The sequence below is a fragment of the Uranotaenia lowii genome, chromosome 2, assembly GCF_029784155.1.
Source record: "Uranotaenia lowii strain MFRU-FL chromosome 2, ASM2978415v1, whole genome shotgun sequence".
Lineage (NCBI taxonomy): Eukaryota > Metazoa > Arthropoda > Insecta > Diptera > Culicidae > Uranotaenia > Uranotaenia lowii.
Window position 1 is genome coordinate 129,913,519 of NC_073692.1, and position 21,081 is coordinate 129,934,599.

A 21,081-nucleotide genomic window follows, 5' to 3' on the forward strand; every position below is an offset into this window, starting at 1 on the left:
TGGATTCCAAAAAACAGTACCTACTTGATTATTTTGATTTGAGTTTTTTGACTGATTTTGCAAATAAAGTGAATAAATCCAAGCTTTTTTTAACGCAATCCGGGCAACTGGGCTGGACTGGACTTTTTTCCGGTCCGGTTTTTCAGGAATTTTGTCCGGGTAAAATCGGACAATCTGGCAATCTGGCAATCTGCCAAACTTATTCTAGTGCGTTGGTTGGGGAGAGTCTTTTCTATATTGTACAAATTTTCCGAAATGCTGATTTTTTTCCTGAAACTGTTTTATAAAAGACATCGTGGGCTATTCGACTTACTCTGTAGCTTAGCTTGATAGCTTTTGTTGATTGATCACTCACATCCATCTTAAATCATTGAACTCGAAATGCTTCATTTATAAGTTTTATTTAAATCGATTCTAGAGGAACTTCGTATTTTTTAAAATTTGTTTTCAAATTACACTTTTTGAATTCCATGTACACTGGCGTGGCTAAGCAGAACAAGTTCCACATCGCCAATGGTTGCTACTCCGCGATTAATCGAGGCCATCAATTTTGTACAAAGTTTAAAAGAATTGTGCAGCTATGAATAGTGGAATGGGCAACCATTCTCATTGTACAAAACTTGTGCTCTCTTTTTTATATGATTTATATGATTAATAACGACGCCGGCCACGTCCTAGTAGTTGATACTGACACTCTAAGGAAATTCCTCTTTCTATGAGGCATTTGATAAACATCCAATATAAATCGATCGAGTAAAAATTTAAAGCCAAATCAATGCCTGCCAAATTTCTTCCTTGAGAAACTATTGCTGCGTATTGTGTCTTTTTCTACATCATATGTGATGTATTTTTACAGATTTTTTTCGTAGTGTGTAGTGATATTAGTCGTAACATGCATAGGGGAGGATGAGGAAACTTGATCCCTGAGGATACTTGATTCCTTCGCTATATCTCGAAACAAGAATGTCTTACAAATATCAAAAGATCTAGAAAAATGTGCCAAATAAAACAGAACAACAATGCTTTTATCTTAAAAAGTTTAAAAAAAAAAAATATTTTCTCGAGTTATTGAACTTAGACATCAAAATTTTAAATTTCCAGAAAAAAAAATCCACAAAATGTGATTTGAAGATCTTTTTTAAATCAGTTTAAAATATTTCTCACATGAAAAAATATAACTAAAAAATGTATTCCAATATGTCAATCGTAAGAGTATAATATGAAGCTCGTTATGCCATATTTTCAAAGCAATAGTAAACATTAATTTTTTTCAAGACGAAAATTTCCAAAATGTATTTTATGGATATAATTGATCCCTGGAGTCCAAAAAGATATTTTGTTCGATCTCGAATGTATTGGTCACCCTGGAATGAATAATGCCTAAAAGTAGACAAGCTTTGAATCATCAGATTTTAAACGTTATAAAGTTGCCACTCCGTTAATATCTTCCTGTATTGTTCCAAAATCGCGGGAAAAGTTGTAATTATGAGTTCGAATCAAATGAAAACTCTCTTTTGGTGTTATTCAAACATGTTGATTTTTCCCATATCCGCATTCGTCTGACACAACATATTTTTTTCTTCTGAATGGATCGTGATCATCGGTTATCATAAAATTACTAATATCTGTCCAATAAATAACGTTATCTTAATAAATTATCTGTTAATAAGGACTAAAAATACTGTATTTATCTAAAACTTAGAAAATTGCATCTTAAAATATGCAATGACTCTAGAGTAAGGTTGCCAGAATTTTTTCCACTCCCTCCAGGCCTATCAATTCCGGGAATTTTTTCAAAAAAACCTGGCAAAATCCGGGCATGGATTTCAATTTTTCAAATTCAAAAACCGGGCAATAACCGGGCAAAATTTAGGTGTTATTATATGTAAAAGCAAAAAAAATGCAAAAAAAAAAAAATAATATTTTATTAATGTAATTGCAGACTTCCAAAAACTTTTTGGAACACTTCAACATTTAAAGGTTTATAAAAGTAAATCAGCGAAATTATTTGAAACAACCGTTGAAAATGTCCATACCGCTAATTGATTTTGCTGAAACTTACTCAAAAACTTTGATTTTTTTTTGTTTCTTTGTGAAAATTGTGAAAAAATCCGGGCAATATCCGGACTTTTTTCACGATATCCGGGCAACCGGGCCGGACCGGACTTTCTCGAAATTTTGCATCAAATATCCGGGCAAACCCGGATAAAACCGGGCAATCTGGCAAGCTTACTCTAGAGTAGTTGAATAACTTTTGGAATTCTCTTTGTCTGTTCCTTACAAACTGTGAAATGAGAACTTATATATCAAAAAAACAGTCGGCGGACCTTTTATCTTTGGATTTTACTAGATTTTTCAATAGGCTTATGGCACTCTGAATTAAGGAAAAAGTCTCCTTTAGTAAAGGATCAAGTCTACTGTAACTTAAAAAATATCACTTTTTTTAGTCTCACGAAAATGCTTGTAGTTCTTCTACAAGTTCATTCAGATCCAATAGGGCGTTGCTACACACCTATATAAGAGGTCTGTTGGGCACACATCAGAGGTTTTTATATATGTACGACAAAGCAAAATTCAACTATGTAAAATGTTGGCCTTTCCTTAAATGAATGCTCAATTTCTCTAAAAAAAAAAACATTCATAAATTATACCTCGAATAATTTGCTCACACACGGAAACGATTGTGTGAACTTTTTATTGGATATCAATTCGGAACGAAATAAAAAATAAATAAATATAAGTCAACCATCATTGTAAATCACATCAAACGTTTCCCCCAGATCTTTGTTGGCGTATTCGGGGCTATATTATAAAATTTTGAACAGAGGAGATGAAGTTAAAAGCTATAATCACGAAATTGATTAGAAAATTTCAGAAATATTCGTCCTGCTTCCTCTGTAAACGCTCGTATCCTGTACAAAACCTTCATTTTTTTTTCAAAGAACCTAATTCGAAATCAGAAAAAAAAATCACTAAACAAGTCTAGCTTTTGTAAAAATGTTCCGTACATAAGAAACCTTTAAATAGTTTTAAAAAAAAAATTTCAAAAAATGTATTTCTTTCGTCGATTTATGTTCAATTCACATGGGGCTGTCACAGAGTAGGTGGCGGCTGAAAGAGAATTGGAAGGAGGTGGGAAAAGAAAATCGGGCCTACTTGGATCGACGTAAGTCAGCGGAAAATGATCGAGAGAAGAGTAATTTGGGCCAGCATGTGGCATTTGGTGATAAAGTGATGGCAAGGAACGAAATTAGAAAGAAAATAATATGAGCCTATTTGGATTAGAACTATTCAGTAGAAATCGACCGAGAGAAAAAGTGGTGAAATAAATGTCGAGAACGGAGGAGAAAATTTGGTGAAAAGGGGGAAAAGGGGGAAAAGGGGGAAAAGGGAAAAGTTCAAAAGACGGATAGGCTCATTGAGAAATTGAAATCGCTATCAGTTTAAAAAAATGTTTTCTTTATGAATGTAATGAAGGTTTGTGAAAAATAAATTCGTTTAAAATGCTGTGAATAATAATGTTGGGTGTGTGGATTAGGATGGTCATTAGGGTGTCCCAAAATTGCATTACTTCTGGGAATCTGGGGGCTCACCCTCCAAATGGTAGATTAGGATGTGCAGAACAAACTTTTGTATGGAGCTGACTAAAAAAAAAAATGTTTAGAGGTTCCGCAAGCGCGATCTTTAAAAAAAAGTCCACTTTCGAAAGATTTGATTTTAAATAAATTCTGGGTCCAAAAATTTTCATAAAATTTATGTATTTTATATTTTTTTAATTTTGTTTGAGTTAAAAAATACACGTAAAAAATACAAAATGAACCAAATTTGTATCAAAATGTAAAACTAGCAAGCTATTTTCAAGAAAAAAAATTTTTGGTTAAATACAATCTTTGAACAGCCATAACTTTTTTGTTTTAAGTCCAATCGAGTTGCAGTCTTCAGGTGAAATGTTAGTCTTAATTGAAATTTTAATAAAACTTACATAACCAAGCAATCGATTGGTAAAGACAAAAATGTATGATGAAAAACCAGTTTTTTATGCTTCTTTAGAACACTATGTCTCAGAATCCCATTCACACTTGAGATTCAGTGCAACCCCTTCCTGTTGTCCGATTCTGCTCAAATTCGGCATATGGCCTTCTGATGACTCTTTTAAACCATCAAAGTCCTTTTTTGCAAGTATTTTGATTTTAAAGTAGGTATTTATTAAGACAAATTTGATAAATCAAATAAAAAATATCCTAAATTGTGCTTTTGTCAAGCATTAAATCGTGAATAGCTGTTCACACGTTGATACAAACCACATGTTTTGTTCAGCAAAGTTTAAGTGCACAAAAATCCGCATCTTTTGATGGCATTGGTATCAAAAATATTCTACGCTTGGTACACATTTTGGTCAGTTGAATTCAAAATTTTTGGATCAAAAAATTTTTTTTCTTGAAAATAGCTTGCTAGTTTTACATTTTGATACAAATTTGGTTCATTTTGTATTTTTTACGTGTAGTTTTTAACTCAAACAAAATTAAAAAAATTTAAAATATATAAATTTTATGAAAATTTTTGGACCCAGAATTTATTTAAAATCAAATCTTTAGAAAGTGGACTTTTTTTAAAGATCGCGCTTGCGGAACCTCTAAACATGATTTTTTTTAGTCGGCCCCATACAAAAGTTTGTTCGACACATCCTAATCTACCATTTGGAGGGTGAGCCCCCAGATTCCCAGAAGTAATACAATTTTGGGACACCCTATTGCTCATGTGTGGCTTCATGTTGAAGGCTTTGCCCATAGCTGAATAATGGATGCATCCTTCAAACGGAAAACGTAGGATTCAATTCCTACAACATGGTGAGATTGTTCCATTTTATTTTAAGTTTCTGATTATATAAATTAGAACATTTATTCAGGTGCCAGCTGGCCAGGTATATACACGGATGCCGGAATATCTGTAGTAAATATTGAAAATGTTATACATTTTGAACTGGTTGAGTATCTATTTTATTAGATCTATCAAATAAATACTAACATTTACACATAAAACATTCACTTCATAACAATTGACACGAAGCCATGGTGCCGGGTATGGAATCTGGAATTATCTAAAAACGACTGTTAATCCATACTTTGGTCAAACTGCGGTGAATCCGTGCACCCATGGTGGATGATCAACATACATACATACATACATTTCACATGAGGCTGTCACATTTGTTGCCCAACGGCTTACTTATACTAATGCACTGTGCAAAAGCCCTATACTGCCCCTATTCGCACATGAGTCTCATGTGTAATAACTGCAAACGCTTGTAAAGTTTGAAACTTGTTTTCATGAAAACAACCGTATGCATTATTCGTTAATAAAAACTATCAATATTTCTTCATAGAATACTTTTGTTTACTTTTGCGTTAATACTTGAGAGTTTTTACGAAAAAGTACAATAAAATACTCATGTGCCTCATGTGACTCATATGCGAATATTTTTAACCCTCCAGCAGAGATTATTCGCAAATGAGTATCGCAAATGAGTATCTTGTGCTATTTGTATATTCGCAAATGATTATCTTGTGCTAAAGTACGTCTCGGTGGTCGGGTGGTTAGCGTGGTAAGACGGTAATCGCTGGTCCACTGATGGCATGGGTTCGATTCCCATCTCGGTATCGGGTGTTAAATGTTAATCTTAAGTTGTCCACGTCATTTATTCAGTCTGTAAAGCCTAAATCGGCTAAGACGGTGTATGTCTTTTTTTTATCAGTGCTGGTAACAACTGGCAAGTAACTTTTCTAAAATATTTTATCATTTGTTTACCATTATTTTTTATGATAGAATAAGTTTTCGAAAGATCCTAATTCAAAAGTGATTTCAATCGATGTTTTTTTAGTCGAGTGGGATGTGTTTTCCAGTGTTTTCAAAAACATTTTTTTATTCGTGTAAAATTGCTGCGAATTTATCAGATACGATACGTGGATACGTGGATAGTTCCGACCTCAAGTTTGCTGAATTCCAAGACAAAGCAGAAGACTTCTTCCGGGAAAATCTTTCTAGGTGATAAACGAAAACAGTGATATTGATATTTTTGTGGATGTAGAAAAAGTAATTAAAAAAGGTTAGTTATTTTGTATTCGAAACAACACTTCAAGTACCACCCACCGATCAAACATTAGATCGACAAAATTTCCCACGGAGGATCCATCCTGACCGAAGGATGGAACGTTGTTCATCGATTGATTTTCGTTTGAAAAAAAAAACATTTTTAGAGAGTTTACCTGTTATTTATGTTTGTTATTTGTGATTAAGAAAAAGATTTCTTCGGAACCATATTGCTACTATTCGTTAGATTGTTATGTAAATTAATGTTTTTTAGCATTGAACTATTGATTTACTATATTTTCTATTTACAGTTTCCTTCAATTGTATGCTCCAACGCTGAATTTTAGTTCTGAAACTCATATGCGAATATTTTTCACATGGAACACAGCAGGGGTTAAACTTCGAACAAAAACCTGTTTTATAGGTAAATTGGGCGACAAGGAAGCGTTTTCCATCGATAATCCAAAAACGATGAAAATGCACATGGGACTCATATGCGAATAGGGGCAGTATACATGTGTGTTCATTTTAATTCTCAATAAAGATAAAATTGCTTTATAGCACTCTGTTAAATTTTTGTAAATAACCCAAGATATAAATTATTTATCAGTTTTGTACAGATTTTATATGTAGCTGTATTGTATATTTGTTACATAGAGTTCATTTAAAAAAATCTACAACAAATACTTTGTGAACCTTATACAAAAACTTAAAAAGAACTCATACATCTCAGTGAAGCCTCCATGTTTCTTTGAAGAGGTCTAATTTACATAACACTAAGGCGTACATCTTTCTAGGATATGATAGCCATCATCTTACAAAAACTAAAACAAAAAGTCCATAGAACGAGGAGTACTATGTATGTCGTGACCGAGATTCAATCTCATGACCGCTGGCTTCGAAGATTTGAACGCTATCCGCTAGGTCATGTTGAGGAGGTTAAAGATGTTTTTGTGTTAGGAATGTATAAAGTTGTTCAAACTAATTTGTATTGCTTCTGGCATTTCGAATAATACCTACATAGATGTCATTCCATCCGAGCGATATATGCACATCAATCAAATCATGGCTGTCACATGAACCAATATTCGACCGTATCCAATACTGGCGATGAACTGGTGAATCCCAAAGCTATTTCGTGGCACAAATAACTGTCCAAAGGGGGTGGCCAGCCTCAATGCAGCTGGCGGCATGTTTCCGATTCCCCAGTCGAATTTCGTGAAATCGTTCGTCATGCATCTGTTGCAGAAAAGGCATCTATTTCAGAGCACAGGCTCTCCATGCTCCCGATTCGTGAAATTGGTGTTTGTTTGTTGTCCCAATTCGAGAAGGACCCCACACCGGGCGTAGAATGAATGATATAGACACATCCAGCCACCTAGCCGAGCCAGACCGACTAGGGTTTTCAGGCTCCCGGGGACAACTGGTTCCAAACGAATTGCAACTTCTGCGTGCATGCTCTCGAATTTAGTTCGGGCCTTTTCTCATCCGGGAAAAACAAACGATAAACCACACCGGCGACGAGGTTAACCTCAGCAATGGCCATATATCAGTGGGTGGTGGTGACCTCTCTCAGATCTGGAGGATGCCGGGCATTCGAATCCTCCCGGTTGCTGTCCCTGCAGGATGCAACGGTTTGGTTCCGTGTTGATTCGGTGTTTTTGCTGATTACATTCACATACTGTGTGAACCGAATGGAAGGACCGCATACAGTCAGTCAGAGTCAGAGCGCAGGGAAATGCATTCGTCGGATGAAATTTATGGGGCAGCTTATTTTTGCATACCTACCCCTTTTTCGGTGGGAGAATATATGACTGCAAAACTAGCCATAAATTAAACGGTCAGGTGAATGTTGAAGGTACGTGAGTTCTGATGAATAACAAACATGTTTACATATTTTGCAACATGATTCTCATACAAACAGACAAACAACACAATCTCATATCCTATCTCAAAACTATCCACCGTTAAATATCTGGAATGGTAACCCTTTTTAGAGTTCATAGGAAGCTAGAAAAACTGGGTACCCAAATGTATTCCTTCATATATTCCTTTAATAATCAGGTGTGAATGATCCGCTTTTAGTTGGTCTTATGCAGCATAGGCAGAAAAAAGACGATTTGAAATCGGAAAGTTCAGCAAGTGCTTACTATTAAGGGTTACGTATAAAGAAGGTAATTACCCTTTATCCCTTGGGAAGGAAAAAAGTTCTCTCAGGACTTTCAAACCATACAGCTTTCGAATGCAACAATGGCAACCGACCGAAAACAAGCCAAATCTGGTGCTCGAGTTTGCCATTTTTCGAGTGACAAGTTGGAAGGGCATAAGAAAAGCCAACGCAAAAAAAGGGAAAACGAATAAACGGCTTGAATTTTTTAAGTCGTGCACTAATTTTTACTTCTGATACCCATTCCACCATGCTCGAGTTTTGTGTGCCTGGCATTTTTTCTGCTCCGTCTCCAAAGAAAAACGTCTTCGCCAGCAGTTTTCGCAGATTAGAGCGGGTCATTTGCAGGATTTGTTGATCCTTTGAGTGTGCTCATTGTGTATACACTTGTTGACCGTTTCAACTTTATTTTATTTCAGTTTTTTGAGTTTCGCTTTGTCGTCCCCATTGTCGGGAGCTCTTCCGGTAAGTTTACCGGCTTTGGATGAAAATGGAAAAAAATATAGATTATTGTAGTTTTTCAATGGGAGATTTAAAACTTTGGCAAAAAAAATTGTCACTGATGAAACAATTATTTCGTTTTGCTAACTGTGAGCCGGGCAGATTATGAACCCAAGCCCGATGCGAAGGATGTACCGGAAAATGTAATTAAAACACATGAATCATGAATGCGAAATTGAGCTGGCTGCTTTATTTGCCTTACACGAAAGGATGCCCACAAAAAAAAAATGCGGCTATAAATTGGGACCGAAATTTGCGTATGCAGGCAGGCACTGTGACAATAATGCAAATGAAGGATTATATTTCATTCTGAATTGTTGAGGCGAGAGAACAAAAGGACAGCGGAAGAACACACATATCACAATATTTGAATTACAAAAAGTTTTAATTACCTCTTCGTAAGGTTTAACCCTTCGTTTCATAAAGTAACAAATTTGCAACAATTAATGTATACAAAAAGTGAAAATCGTATTTTATTTTAATTTTTCTTCACATCATTTCCAACTGGTTAAAATGATTTTTAAGGGAAAATAAAAAATCATGAAATCAAGGGTTAAGTTACAATCTGAACGGTCAGAAAATGATGAAACATGATTGAATTTAACATGTAATTGATATGTATTTATAAGAAATCTGTACGCGTTTGTTTTTTTTATATTAGGGATGACGTGCGGAGTGCAACAACGTCATGGTGGTGTTCGGGACCCAAAACAACAACATCACGTCAGTCCTCCGGCGGTATAGTAGGGGTTAGCTACGGGCCTTGTGAGCCCCTCACTGATTAAAAAAAGTCCAGCAACGAATTAGAATGAACAAGAAACTTCAGATGGAATTCGGCAAAGACCCACGCGACGAAAAGGGACTAGCGGTTGGAAATGGAACATGAAATTGCCGATCTCTAAATTTCATGGACAGTACCCACGTGCTCTCCAACCAATTGAAGATGGTTCCAAAATGGTCATGTCATCTAGCAGAACTGCGGCATCACACACGAGCTTGGATCAGCTTTTATAGTGATGCAGAAAATGACGAAGCGCGTTTTCGGATGGTGGCAGATCGAACCACGAAAATGCCGGGTGAAAATCAAGGGACGGTTCTTCAACATCAGCATCATCAACGAGCACAGCTCTCACCTCGGAAGTGGTGACGACGAAGACGAATTCTACGCGCAGCTGGAGCGTGAATACGACCGCTGCCCAAAACACGATTTCAAGATCGTTATCGGGAATTTTAACGCTCATGTCGGCCAGGAGGAAGAATACAAACCGACAATTTGAAGGTTCAGTGCGCACCAACTGACCAATGAAAACGACCTCAAACTAATAGATTTTGCCGCCTCCAAACGAATGGCCTTACGTCCTAGAAACTTTTTCCAGCACCGCTTCCCACACAAGTCCACCTGGAGATCACCGTACCAAGCGCAATCACAGATCGACCACGTTTTGATAGACAGCTCTCGGACACTTCTCGAACATCATCGAGGCCAGATCCTGTAGAGGCGCAAACATCGAGTCAGACCACTATCTGGTGATGGTGAAGATGCGCCCAAAACTCTCCGTAGTGAACAACATAAGAAACTGACGCCTGCCTCCGTTGAATATCGCACGACTGATGCAACCTGAGGTTGCGGCAGACTACGCGTAATCGCTCGAAGCAGCGCTGCTGGCAGAGGGCGAGCTTGACGAAGCACCTATCGAGGACTGTTGGGATACCATCAAAATAGCCATCAACAGTGTTGCGGAGAACGTCATTGATCATGTGGAACGAACTCGACGGAATGAATGGTTCAACAAGGAATGTAGGTAGGTACACCGTTCCCAAGAAACACGAAAGTTCTATCAGAAACTCAACGCATTCCGCAAAGGCTTCGCGACGCAAGCCGAAATGTGCAGGGACAAGGACGGAGGCATCCTGACGGGCAATCGTGAAGTGATCAAAAGGTAGAAGCATCACTTCGATGAACACCTGAACCTCGCACATGCAGGAGACCAAGACGGTGGGGGAAGGTACATCGCCGGCGTAGCCAACGACGAAGAGGAGTCACTCCCAACGAAGAGTGAAGTTAATGTCGTCAGCTCAATAGCAACAAATCAACTGAGAAGGACAGCATCGCAGCTGAACTTATCAAAATGGGCCCAGACAAGTTGGCCAATTGCCTACACCGGTTGATGGTTCGGATCTGAGGCTGAGAACAGCTTCCGAAGGAGTGGAAGGAAGTGATAATATGCTCCATCTACAAGAAGGGCGACAAATTGGACTGTGAGAACTACCGAGCGATCACTGTCCTAAATGCCGCCTACAAAGTGTTGTCCTGATTTCTACTCCGTCGCCTATCGCCACAAGCAAACAGATTCGTGGGAAGTCATCAGGCCGGTTTCATGGAGGGAGGTTTCACGACAGACGAGATCTTCATATTTCGGCAAATCCTCCAAAAATGAACACCAAGTCCCTACCATTTATTATCGACTTCAAAGCCGCATGCCGACCATGACGAGGTATGGAAAATCATGGAGGAGAACGGCTTTTCCGGGAAGCTGACCAGACTGATCAAGGCGACGTAGATGGAACGCAGTGATGTGTGCGGATTTTGGGTTAGTTTTCGAGTTCATTTGAATCGCGCAGAGATCTTCGACAAGGCGATTGTCTATTCTACATGATGTTCAACGTGGCGCTAGAAGGTGTCAATCGACGAGCGGTGGGCGAAATGCGAGGCACGATTTTGAATAGATCAAGTCAACTTATCTGCGGCGGTGGAGAAGATCTACCGCAAACTGAAATGCAAAATATGATGGATTGTGTTGATCAATAATACGTCCCTGTAAGCGTTGCTATTCAGTCGAAGAAGGCCGTGGTGATCTTGTTGTAGTTAAATTAAATAAAAGTTGCAGTGTTGTTTGTGGGGGTTAAGGGGTTCTCCTTGGCGAACCAGGCGAACAACCGGGCGAAAGATGGTCGTTCAACAACCCACCACCAGAGCGCAGTACAGAGATGTGAGTCGTTGTCTACGAGCGAAGAGGCGAAGCGTGCGATAGGGCGAAGCGGAAACGAGCGCGGGACGGGGGCAATGAAGCAGGCCGTAAAAGAAATGACCATTTTACTCTGTCATTAGTTCGCGAACGCATCATAGCGATCCCAAAATTTCAACGATCGTTTGCCAAAGTTTGGTGCTTTGTTCCATCCTCTAAACGGAACAGGAATCCGGAACAGGAGCTCCGTTCATCGTCGAAGGACCTAGTGCGCCACCGATAACATCGACCGACCGCCGCCGGTGTTACTTACCCTCGTACCTGCTTCAGCACCCCGAGGTGGGGTCAGGTACACCGCATCCACACCGCTTTGCTTGCCGTCAAAGGATTAGCAGTGCCCGGTTCAGCACCCAAGGTGGGACCAGGTACATCAAACACGACCCGCGAGAGCCAGCCAGCTTCCAAGCCGACCTCACCGAACCCGAGCAAGGAAGAAACCAGTGCGCAAATAAAGGTTAGTTAGGTTAAGAAAGTGGTGGGTGAAAAAAAACTGCAGATTATTAAACGGTATCGAATTTTATCCGAGGAGTTTTCTTTAGCTCTCCAGAATTTCCCTGCAACTTAGTTTTGTGTAAGCTTGACGACCCTAGGGATAATTAGAGGTTCACCGCAAAGGTTTTTAGGGTTGTTCATTCGTCAATTAACGTTAACAATTCAGTAGTATGACATACGCTTTGTCGACAAGATAGAGATAGTGACCAGTAGGCTTGTCGCCCAATAATTTCCTAGGCAAATTGCGGCGGTTGTTGCACGTCATCCAGCGACTTTTTTTTAGCGTGAAACGTTCTCTCCTTGATGGACTACGTCCACGGACGCCGAGTAGAGGATGGTCACGGTCTGCACGCATATTAAAAGTGGTAAAATTGGTCTAGACAAAAGTGAAGCGGAATCCACTAAGATCAATCCATTGGCTGGCTGAGGAAGTGAAAATCTCGAATTCTATCATGCAACGATTGGTAAAAATGACTAAAATTCATGATCAAAGGCAAGAGTAAAGTGGCATTTGATAACAGAACGAATAAAAGCACTGCGACTTGGGCGCTCGAAGCGATTTCTGTCTTAGTTGAAGAAGAGGTCGTCGTGTTCTCATACGGGAAACTATTTCAATTGATCGCTACAATTCAAGTTCGGATCGGTTGTTCATGGTATTTGAAGTGGTTGCTTCGAATGGATTGAAAATGCCTTATTTTTCCATTATTTTCCAGCTTTGAAGTGTTTACTGAAATCTACATGGTCATTCAGAAAAATTAGACGCTTCTGTGGATTCGGGCAAACTTTGGTGAATCCGAGAATGTTGGTTTCCAACAAGTAAGAGCCCATGCCATACCTCGAAACGGTACCAAACCTGACTGGAGGACGAGGGGAATTTGACCGATGGATCTTTGGCCTCCTAGCAGCCCATATTTGAACCTCCTCGACTATTTGATACGGACGTATGTTCAAGCGAAGGCCTGTAAATCCTATCCAAGTGTCCAATCTCTGAAGGCTTCTATCTCTGAGGGGTAGGCTTGAATGTCAGTAGCTTGTATTGCGAAGATATGCTCCTGATTCAGATCTCGCCTGGAAAGCTGAGTTGAGGACAAAAGTCACAAGAGACAAGAGACACATCGAGTGATTGTTTCTTAGTATTTTAATCTACATACCTGAATGAATAAAAAGATTTTTAAATCATGTTAACCTCATGAAAAGTGTTTTTGAACTTCAATGACAGATTTCGTATTTTTATGGCTCGTACTATATGTTGCCCATGATGTAAAACAAATTTTAAAACATAAATGTGTAGGTATATTTTTGTTATGAAGTTTAGGTTCGCAGCGATGCGATTTGTGGGTGCTGACTTACATTATTGAGCAATTATTTTTTTAGCTAGTTAAATAAAGGAAGCATATGATGCGTAGATAAATTAACAACTTATAGAAGATAATATTTACGAAGAGCGACGACGATGACAGCTGGTTTGAGATTTTTATCTCAACACGCATCCAAGATATTTGGGTTGGTCCCCGTCTCCCCCTGGCCCACGATACCTGACTCTCCCCTAAGTGATTTTCGGTTGTTTATTATTTTATTCGTATTTTATCTGCTACTAAAAACTTAATGTCCACTGATAATCACACCGATTGTACATCAGTTTTAAGGTTGATCGAATATCCGAAAAATTATTGATTTTATCAGTTATTTTTAAATTTACGAAAACATGCGATTTTCACCCTACTATGCAATGCGAAATCAGGCATGCATTTTCTTTACTTCACATCAGTCTTAACCGAGTTTAGGACCAGACAACCACTATAAATGGCTGGGTTGACGCATATTTTTACTAACTGACTTAACGATGTTTCACATCGCATTTTTTTTTAATTTAGGGGTCAGAACCAGACAACCATATTTATAGCTAATTTGACGCGTATTTTCACTGATGTAGCCGTAAACTTGTTTCCGTGCAAGCAGCACTGAAAACCTTGAGCAATAGCTTCCACAAAGATATAAGACATACATCATCTCATCCTTATAGGACTTTACAGACAGAATTAACCTGAACAACTCAAATATATATAATTGCTTAGTTCGAGGCAATCTTACGAGACAGACTAAATTTAACTAAACTAGAAAATGAATCTCAGAGGAAAGAAATTGACTATAAACACCCAGTTCAAGGGTAGAAAAAAATTATGTCGCTTCTCAGAATAAAAGGTTAAATTTTTCCTTACAAACCTACAAATTAGGTTGAGGAACAAAACCAAACTTTGAGGTACCTCAGAAATTCACAATGACCCCATATCAACTCATTCCACAAACCATAGCCAGCATCCAGAACTTACTTAGTATTGTATACTATCAGATTTGAATTTATTCTGACCTGCCGATATTTTATGGGTCTGACTTTAACATTCATATTTTTCGGGATGAATAGAATTGATGCTAAAAATATCTTGAGAAAAAAAATCTATATTATGCTAATGAACTGTAGCAATGCAAGAAGTTAATTGATAAACTTTATAGCACCGATCGGTGAACTGCACCTGTTGAAATAATGACCCCCAAGAAAAACCGAATTGCCAAAATGAAAAACAGAATTAAAGACTGTGTCAACCTGATCCAATGCCGAATTGCATCGGAAGAGGCCCCGTAAAAGGTTTTATGTTATCCCCTTCGGTCCGAAAGTGACCATTTAACAGCAGCAACAGCATTGATCGACCTGTATTTCGGTTCCTAGTTGCAACAGGTGCAATGTCGAATAAGACTTGCAACAATTCGTCGCACCTGTCGTTGTTGGCCGGTCAACAAAAATTGGCCACAATAAAATTGACCAACCAATAACAGTCTTTTCAAGGGGAGATTCGAGATTTTACGATGCCGCCGCGCCGTTCGCAGGTACCCAAAAACGGTCCTCTAGTAACAGGGAGGTTTAGTGGCATGCGGTCATAAACTGGACCAGCAATCGTCGTCGGACAACACCCACGCCCTTTTTTCGCACCATTCGGGCAGCCCTGAGTGGATGCTAGATTTCATATCTTTTATTTTTCTCTAGGGTAGATGAGTCAATCCTAGCTATTGCATAGAAATTGCCTGCATTTACCTAAAACGTCAAATTCAATCTTGAGCAAAGTATAATTACGTGTTCGACAAATGAGTGGTCATACACTAATACCTCAAGCGGCTTAACGGAAAAGTATTGAGTTACGAAAGCGAGCTAAATAATCGTTATCCAAGGGATTCTCTACAAGCACGAAGAAAGAATCTTCCTCAAGAAAAAATGCTAAGTAATCATAACATTTGATCAATATTTGCAATAAGAAAACGGATTTAGCGCTCAACTATTCTTTTGGATAAAAATATTAGAAATAAAAGGAATCTAAATACTACTTACATTATAAACTAAGTATTGTACTAAAACTCCCAGCGCCTCGACGCCGCGGTTGGCATGATTGAGCAAACTTATATCGACCAGGTTTTTGGCGTCCGTCAACTGTTCGGTTCCGTTGGCCAGTCGCATTATTTTGAGGGCCGCCTCCTGAGGGCCCGCAGCGCGTAGTCCACCGGCATCGTCGAGGCCCTCGTGGCGACCATTTAGGGGCGGCGATTTTTCCAGAATGATGGTTCCATTCCGTTGGATCATCCCATTCATGGTACCGCTACCATTTTTCGGGGTTGTCGTTGTTGCCGATGCCGGACTAGTTTTTGTCCCATTTGTGGCACCGGTAGCAGCAGCACCACCGGATGATCCATTGTAGTTCACCGGATGGTCACTGTGGTGGTTGTGATGGTGCTGATTCCGGCTCAAGGGCGTCGCCGTCGTCGTCGTCGTTGTGGTGGATGGTGGATGGGATCGAATTAAGGTTTTGGACTTGGGTGAATTGGCCGTTGACTGTTGCTTCGAAGTCGGCGTAGGACCAACTAGTCGGTTGTGATCTGCAATGAGAATGGAAGAAAGATAAACATTTCATGAATGTTTTTGGAAATTCTTTAACATTTTAGAAATAAATTTCATGCTTTTACGATCTTTTACAACCTATAATTTAAGTTTTTCATACACCCAAACATCGATTCTATTCCAATAATGAACTTCTTTGGAGGTGGAATTATTAGTAAAAGATTCTATGCCAGACCGGCATAAACAAGCTTTCTAATAACTGACATTTTTCTCCCAGCGCAACCATATTGCATATGTCTGGAAGAGGCCAAGTAAATCCTAAATATCACAATACAAAGCAAAATGGAAACAATCAACCAGCAAGGATATTGTCGAACGATGTGTGTGTAATGCTTAGTTCATTTAGAAATGGGACGATTACGAATGCGTGTATCTAAAAAAATCATTCTTTTGATCGCAATACTTTCTAGTTATGAAGGAAGTAAAAGTAATCTTATAATAATGCAAGAAAAAAATAGAAAAAAATATCGTTTTTGTAAAAAATGTTTCTACTTGCACACTTTTTTCAGTCATGATATTGATAAGTTTATGTCACTAATACTTCGTCAAATCTTTATTTTAGGTGTCTGCATCCTCCGCCTCCAATTTCCACTACTTTTTGGTCCAATACTTCACTTTTGAATGAAACTGAGGGCAACTTGGTGGATTCAGCTGTTTTGAAATTAACGAAAATTGATTATTTTTGTGCCACTAAAAAACGTCATTACTGGGATGTCAGCTGGCAAAATCTGACAAAAACGAAGCAAAACCATCATGAGATTGAACTTCAAGATTGATCGGTTAGTTAAGATCGTAGGTTATGAAATATACATACAAGAGTAGGTACTTGTTCAAACTTTTGAAAACAGCGAAAACCAAAGTTTATGTTTTGAAAATTGTTGTTTTTCCACAGGAGCAGCGGCAAATCATTATATATTTAACAAAACAACCAGCAAATACATACTTCAATCTGCAAGGGACCTTGTCACGATGAGAAATGTTATAGGATTCAACCGCTGGAATTTGTTTGAAATAAGGGTTTTCATAAGTTATGTCGTCCATCAGAAATCACCTGTCTCATTGCCTCATTGCGGTATCTGCTATACAGCTTACTAGCTCTGAAACTAGCAAAAATTTGTTGTTTGCGGTTAGGTTTTAATGACGCATAGGTAGGCAACACTTTCAACTTATCGGAGATAAATTCGTGGGACATTTCAGCGATTTACATTTAGTTTATCGGTTATGAAAACTTAAAAATCTGGCATAAGCCTAGACTTCCCTGATGACGCTTGACTATAGTTGCCGATCATGTGCTTCACTCCAACGTATGATTCGAACTTTGTGAACATTTTTCACACAGTTTGCATACTTTTCCACCACTCACGCACAAAAATTTTATGAATAATCATCGGTTTTGCCAGCTATCGATTTGATAATTATGGGTTTGAAAGGAAAATGTGAAAAATATTTTTTTGACCATCACACAAACTGAAAAAGAAAATTTAGTCAATAAGTAAGTCAATAATAAATTACTTTTACGATTTTCCATACTCTGAATCAGGAATTTACTTGAAAATTAATTTTAAGGGGTAAATTTAGTTCACGAAATTTATGATTATTGTATCAATTAAATGAATTTTGGTCGGATTTGCGCGGATAACGCCTGATTTTATGGAGATGAAAATGCTAAGATTTTTATCATTTTCAAAGAAACATTTTTCAGTTTAAAAGGTCTTGCCATTTTAATAACTTATTTGAAAAATTTAAAAGATATCTCAAGGGAACATAATTTTAATGCCTTTGTTTTATTGATTGACTAGCTGACTCGGTGTGCGTTGCAATACCTTCCAAAAATAAATGAAATTTATGAAATTTGATTAAATTTTGTTTTTTGTAGGTATCTTAAGTGCTTGGTTTATGCCAAAAAACATGTGTGAACTTCCTTTTCCTCTTCCCATCCGCAAAAGCTGGAAGGAGATAAGGATCCAATTTCGTAAGACCAAGCCCACCAATGGTCGCTAAACCTCGAATCGAGTACATTCAGCAACATATTTATCAACCCATCATCGCACCAACAGTTACTAACTTGATTCGAGAAATAGCATTCGAGCAGTAGGTTGTTACAGGATTCGTTTATGTAGCAACCCGGTAGCAACGCATCCGGTCGTCGCTATCAGAAAATAAACAAACACAAATACCTACCTGGATCGCAACAATGGGTGCGAAAATAAGTAAGTAGATAAAAACGCAACCAATCAAAACATCTAAAATACCGACCGAAATAGCAACTTACGGTGGGCTTGGTCTAATCAAAAGCTCTCATATCAAATTTGGTTATAACTGTTGATAAGTTTTAAGCGATACATCAACATTTAACTGGAACACCCTCCGTCCCTCACCTCTCCACACTGCAAGGCAGAAGGGTCTGTTAAATTCCATAGAAACATATCTTGTACTCAAATACCTTCCAAGGTCAAATTCGGTTTTTTTCTTGATTACTTCTATACCAATTGAATTGTATTGGACCCCCTCCCTATTTCGTATGTACTCACTGAAAAAAGATGGGGTTTCAAATAATCTTAGAACCATTTCTCGTACCCAAATGATTTCCAATGTCATGTTTAGATCCATTTTTTATTGATTGCGCATATATTACACGACTTATGCATAAGACCACTATGGTCCAACTTGGCTTCTTTTATAAGTTCTTGGTTTAAGCAGAACAATTTTTTGTGAGCTCCCCTCTTAACTAACTTCATCCCCAATTGAAGGAGAAAGGAGTCTCGAATAAGTATGTTACCATTTATTTATTCCAAATGCCCTCCCATATCAAATTTGTTTCCATTTGGTCGATTAGATCTCGAGTTACGCGAAAAATTGTACCGGAACTCCCTTCTTTCCTTCAAATCACCCCACAGGAAGGAGGCAGTAGTATCAAATATTCAAATACACTACCAAGCGAAATTTTGTTCCATTTGCTGGTTAAATTCTCGAGATTCTCAAAATATCATAGAGACATTTCTCGTATTCAAATACCTTTCCATGCCAAATTTAGATTCATATGCTTCAAAAGTTTTCCAATTATGCTGGAAAATGTAAAGTAGCCCCCTCCCTCTTTCTATCTCTCCACAAAAATAAGAAAATGTATCAAATATGCATAGAACCCTTTCTCGAACTCAAATACTTCTCCAAGCCTAATTTGTTGGTTCCATTTGCTCGAATAGTTCTCAATAAAAAATGTATAGAAGCCCCCCGCCCCCTCCCTGCCTATAACCATAGAAACATTTCTTGTGTTCCAATGCCCTCCCATGCCAAATTTGGTTTCAATATCTTGATTAGTTCTCGAGTTATATGAAAAATTGTAAGGTAGCCCTCCCCCTTCCTATCTCCCAACTGAAACGAGGGAAGGGTACCTAGTATTCCTAGAAACATTCCTCGTACCCAAATACCACCACATGCCAAATTTGATACCATTTGCTTGATTAGTTCTCGAGTTATGCAAATATTTGTCTTTTGTTTGGGAGGCCCCTACCCCTTTTCATGAGAGAGGGAGGGGTCTCAAACCATAATAGAAACCTTCTCCTGCCTTGAATACCCTCACCTGCCATGTTTCACGCAAATCGGTTCAGTAGTTTCCGAGTCGGGAACAGAACAGACAGACAGAAATCCTTTTTTATATACATACAGTACCGTTCATAATTGTATTGAAATTGGAAGCACGCGCACTGTCACTTCGACTTTGAACTTCCATAACTTTTTACTCTGATGATATTTTTTGATCATTTTTTTTATTTGAATAGATCAACTATCACATTATTATATCACAAAATTTAAGCTTTCTGGAGTTTGTGTGGCCTGAGAAATAGTAATTCTAAGAAAATCGGACTATTTGGACTTTTCTCATTAAAACTGCAATATCTCTGAAACTACGCTACATTTTTTGTTGAAATTATGCACAGTTATTATTGAAATATAAAGCTAGCATGTCTGAACTTTTCGAAAAGTTCTGTCGATGAGATCAAAAGTTACGTGAAGTGTAAAATTTCAGGCATGAACCTTGAAATGCGATTTCTATAGAATTTTGGACGATTCATGAGAACAATATCCTTTCCTCCACCAATCAGACAAAAAATGTCTGGCAAAAGCAATGAAAAAAAGAAAAAATGGAATAAATGATCCATTTGTGTTATGAAATCAGAATCTCGCGATATTGTTGTGATTTTTCGGTTGAAATAGATTTACTGGTTGTTAAACAGAGAATATGATTTTCCTATGGAAACATTCGTCCAAAATTCTATAGAAATCGCATTTCTAGATCCATGCCTGAAATATTGCACCTCGCGTGACTTTTGATCTCATCGATAGAACTTTTCGAAAACTTCAGACGTGCTAGCTTTATATTTCAACAAACACTCTGCAAATTTTCAACAAAAAATGTAGCGTAGTTTCAGAGATATTGCAGTTTTAATAAGAAAAGTCCAAAAAGTCCGATTTTCGTAGAATTACTGTTTCTCAGGCCACACAAACTCCAGAAAGCTCAAATTTTGTGATATAATAGTGTGATAGTTGATCTATCTAACGCAAAAAAAAAATGATCCAAAAATATCATCAGAGTAAAAAGTTATGGAAGTTCAAAGTCGAAGTGACAGTCCGTTGCTTCCAGTTTCTATACAATTATGAACGGTACTGTATATAGATTTGGAAATTTTGGCGTCCTGAACTCGCTTATTCGGTTGGGTATCGTGAGTAGTAAACACCTCGCACATGGCTACCACACTGTTGATGTATTAAATTAGTATTTGATAATGGAGTTTTGAATTTAATATGGTTGATTTCACATTCTAAACAGGATTAGATACATTTCTAAAAAAGGGGGAGAAAAATTT

At 38.0% G+C, this 21,081-nt stretch overlaps 1 protein-coding gene across 2 annotated transcripts in view; it reads right to left on the bottom strand.

The window, feature by feature from the left end:
* Nucleotides 1–21,081, bottom strand: part of LOC129750083 (serine-rich adhesin for platelets-like) — a 586,616-nt gene that overhangs the window by 29,953 nt on the left and 535,582 nt on the right. For both annotated transcript variants that reach the window (XM_055745295.1, XM_055745293.1), the window contains one exon: nucleotides 15,653–16,194. In XM_055745295.1, coding sequence (XP_055601270.1) covers nucleotides 15,653–16,194 — 542 coding nt within the window. The remainder of the gene's footprint in view (nucleotides 1–15,652; nucleotides 16,195–21,081) is intronic.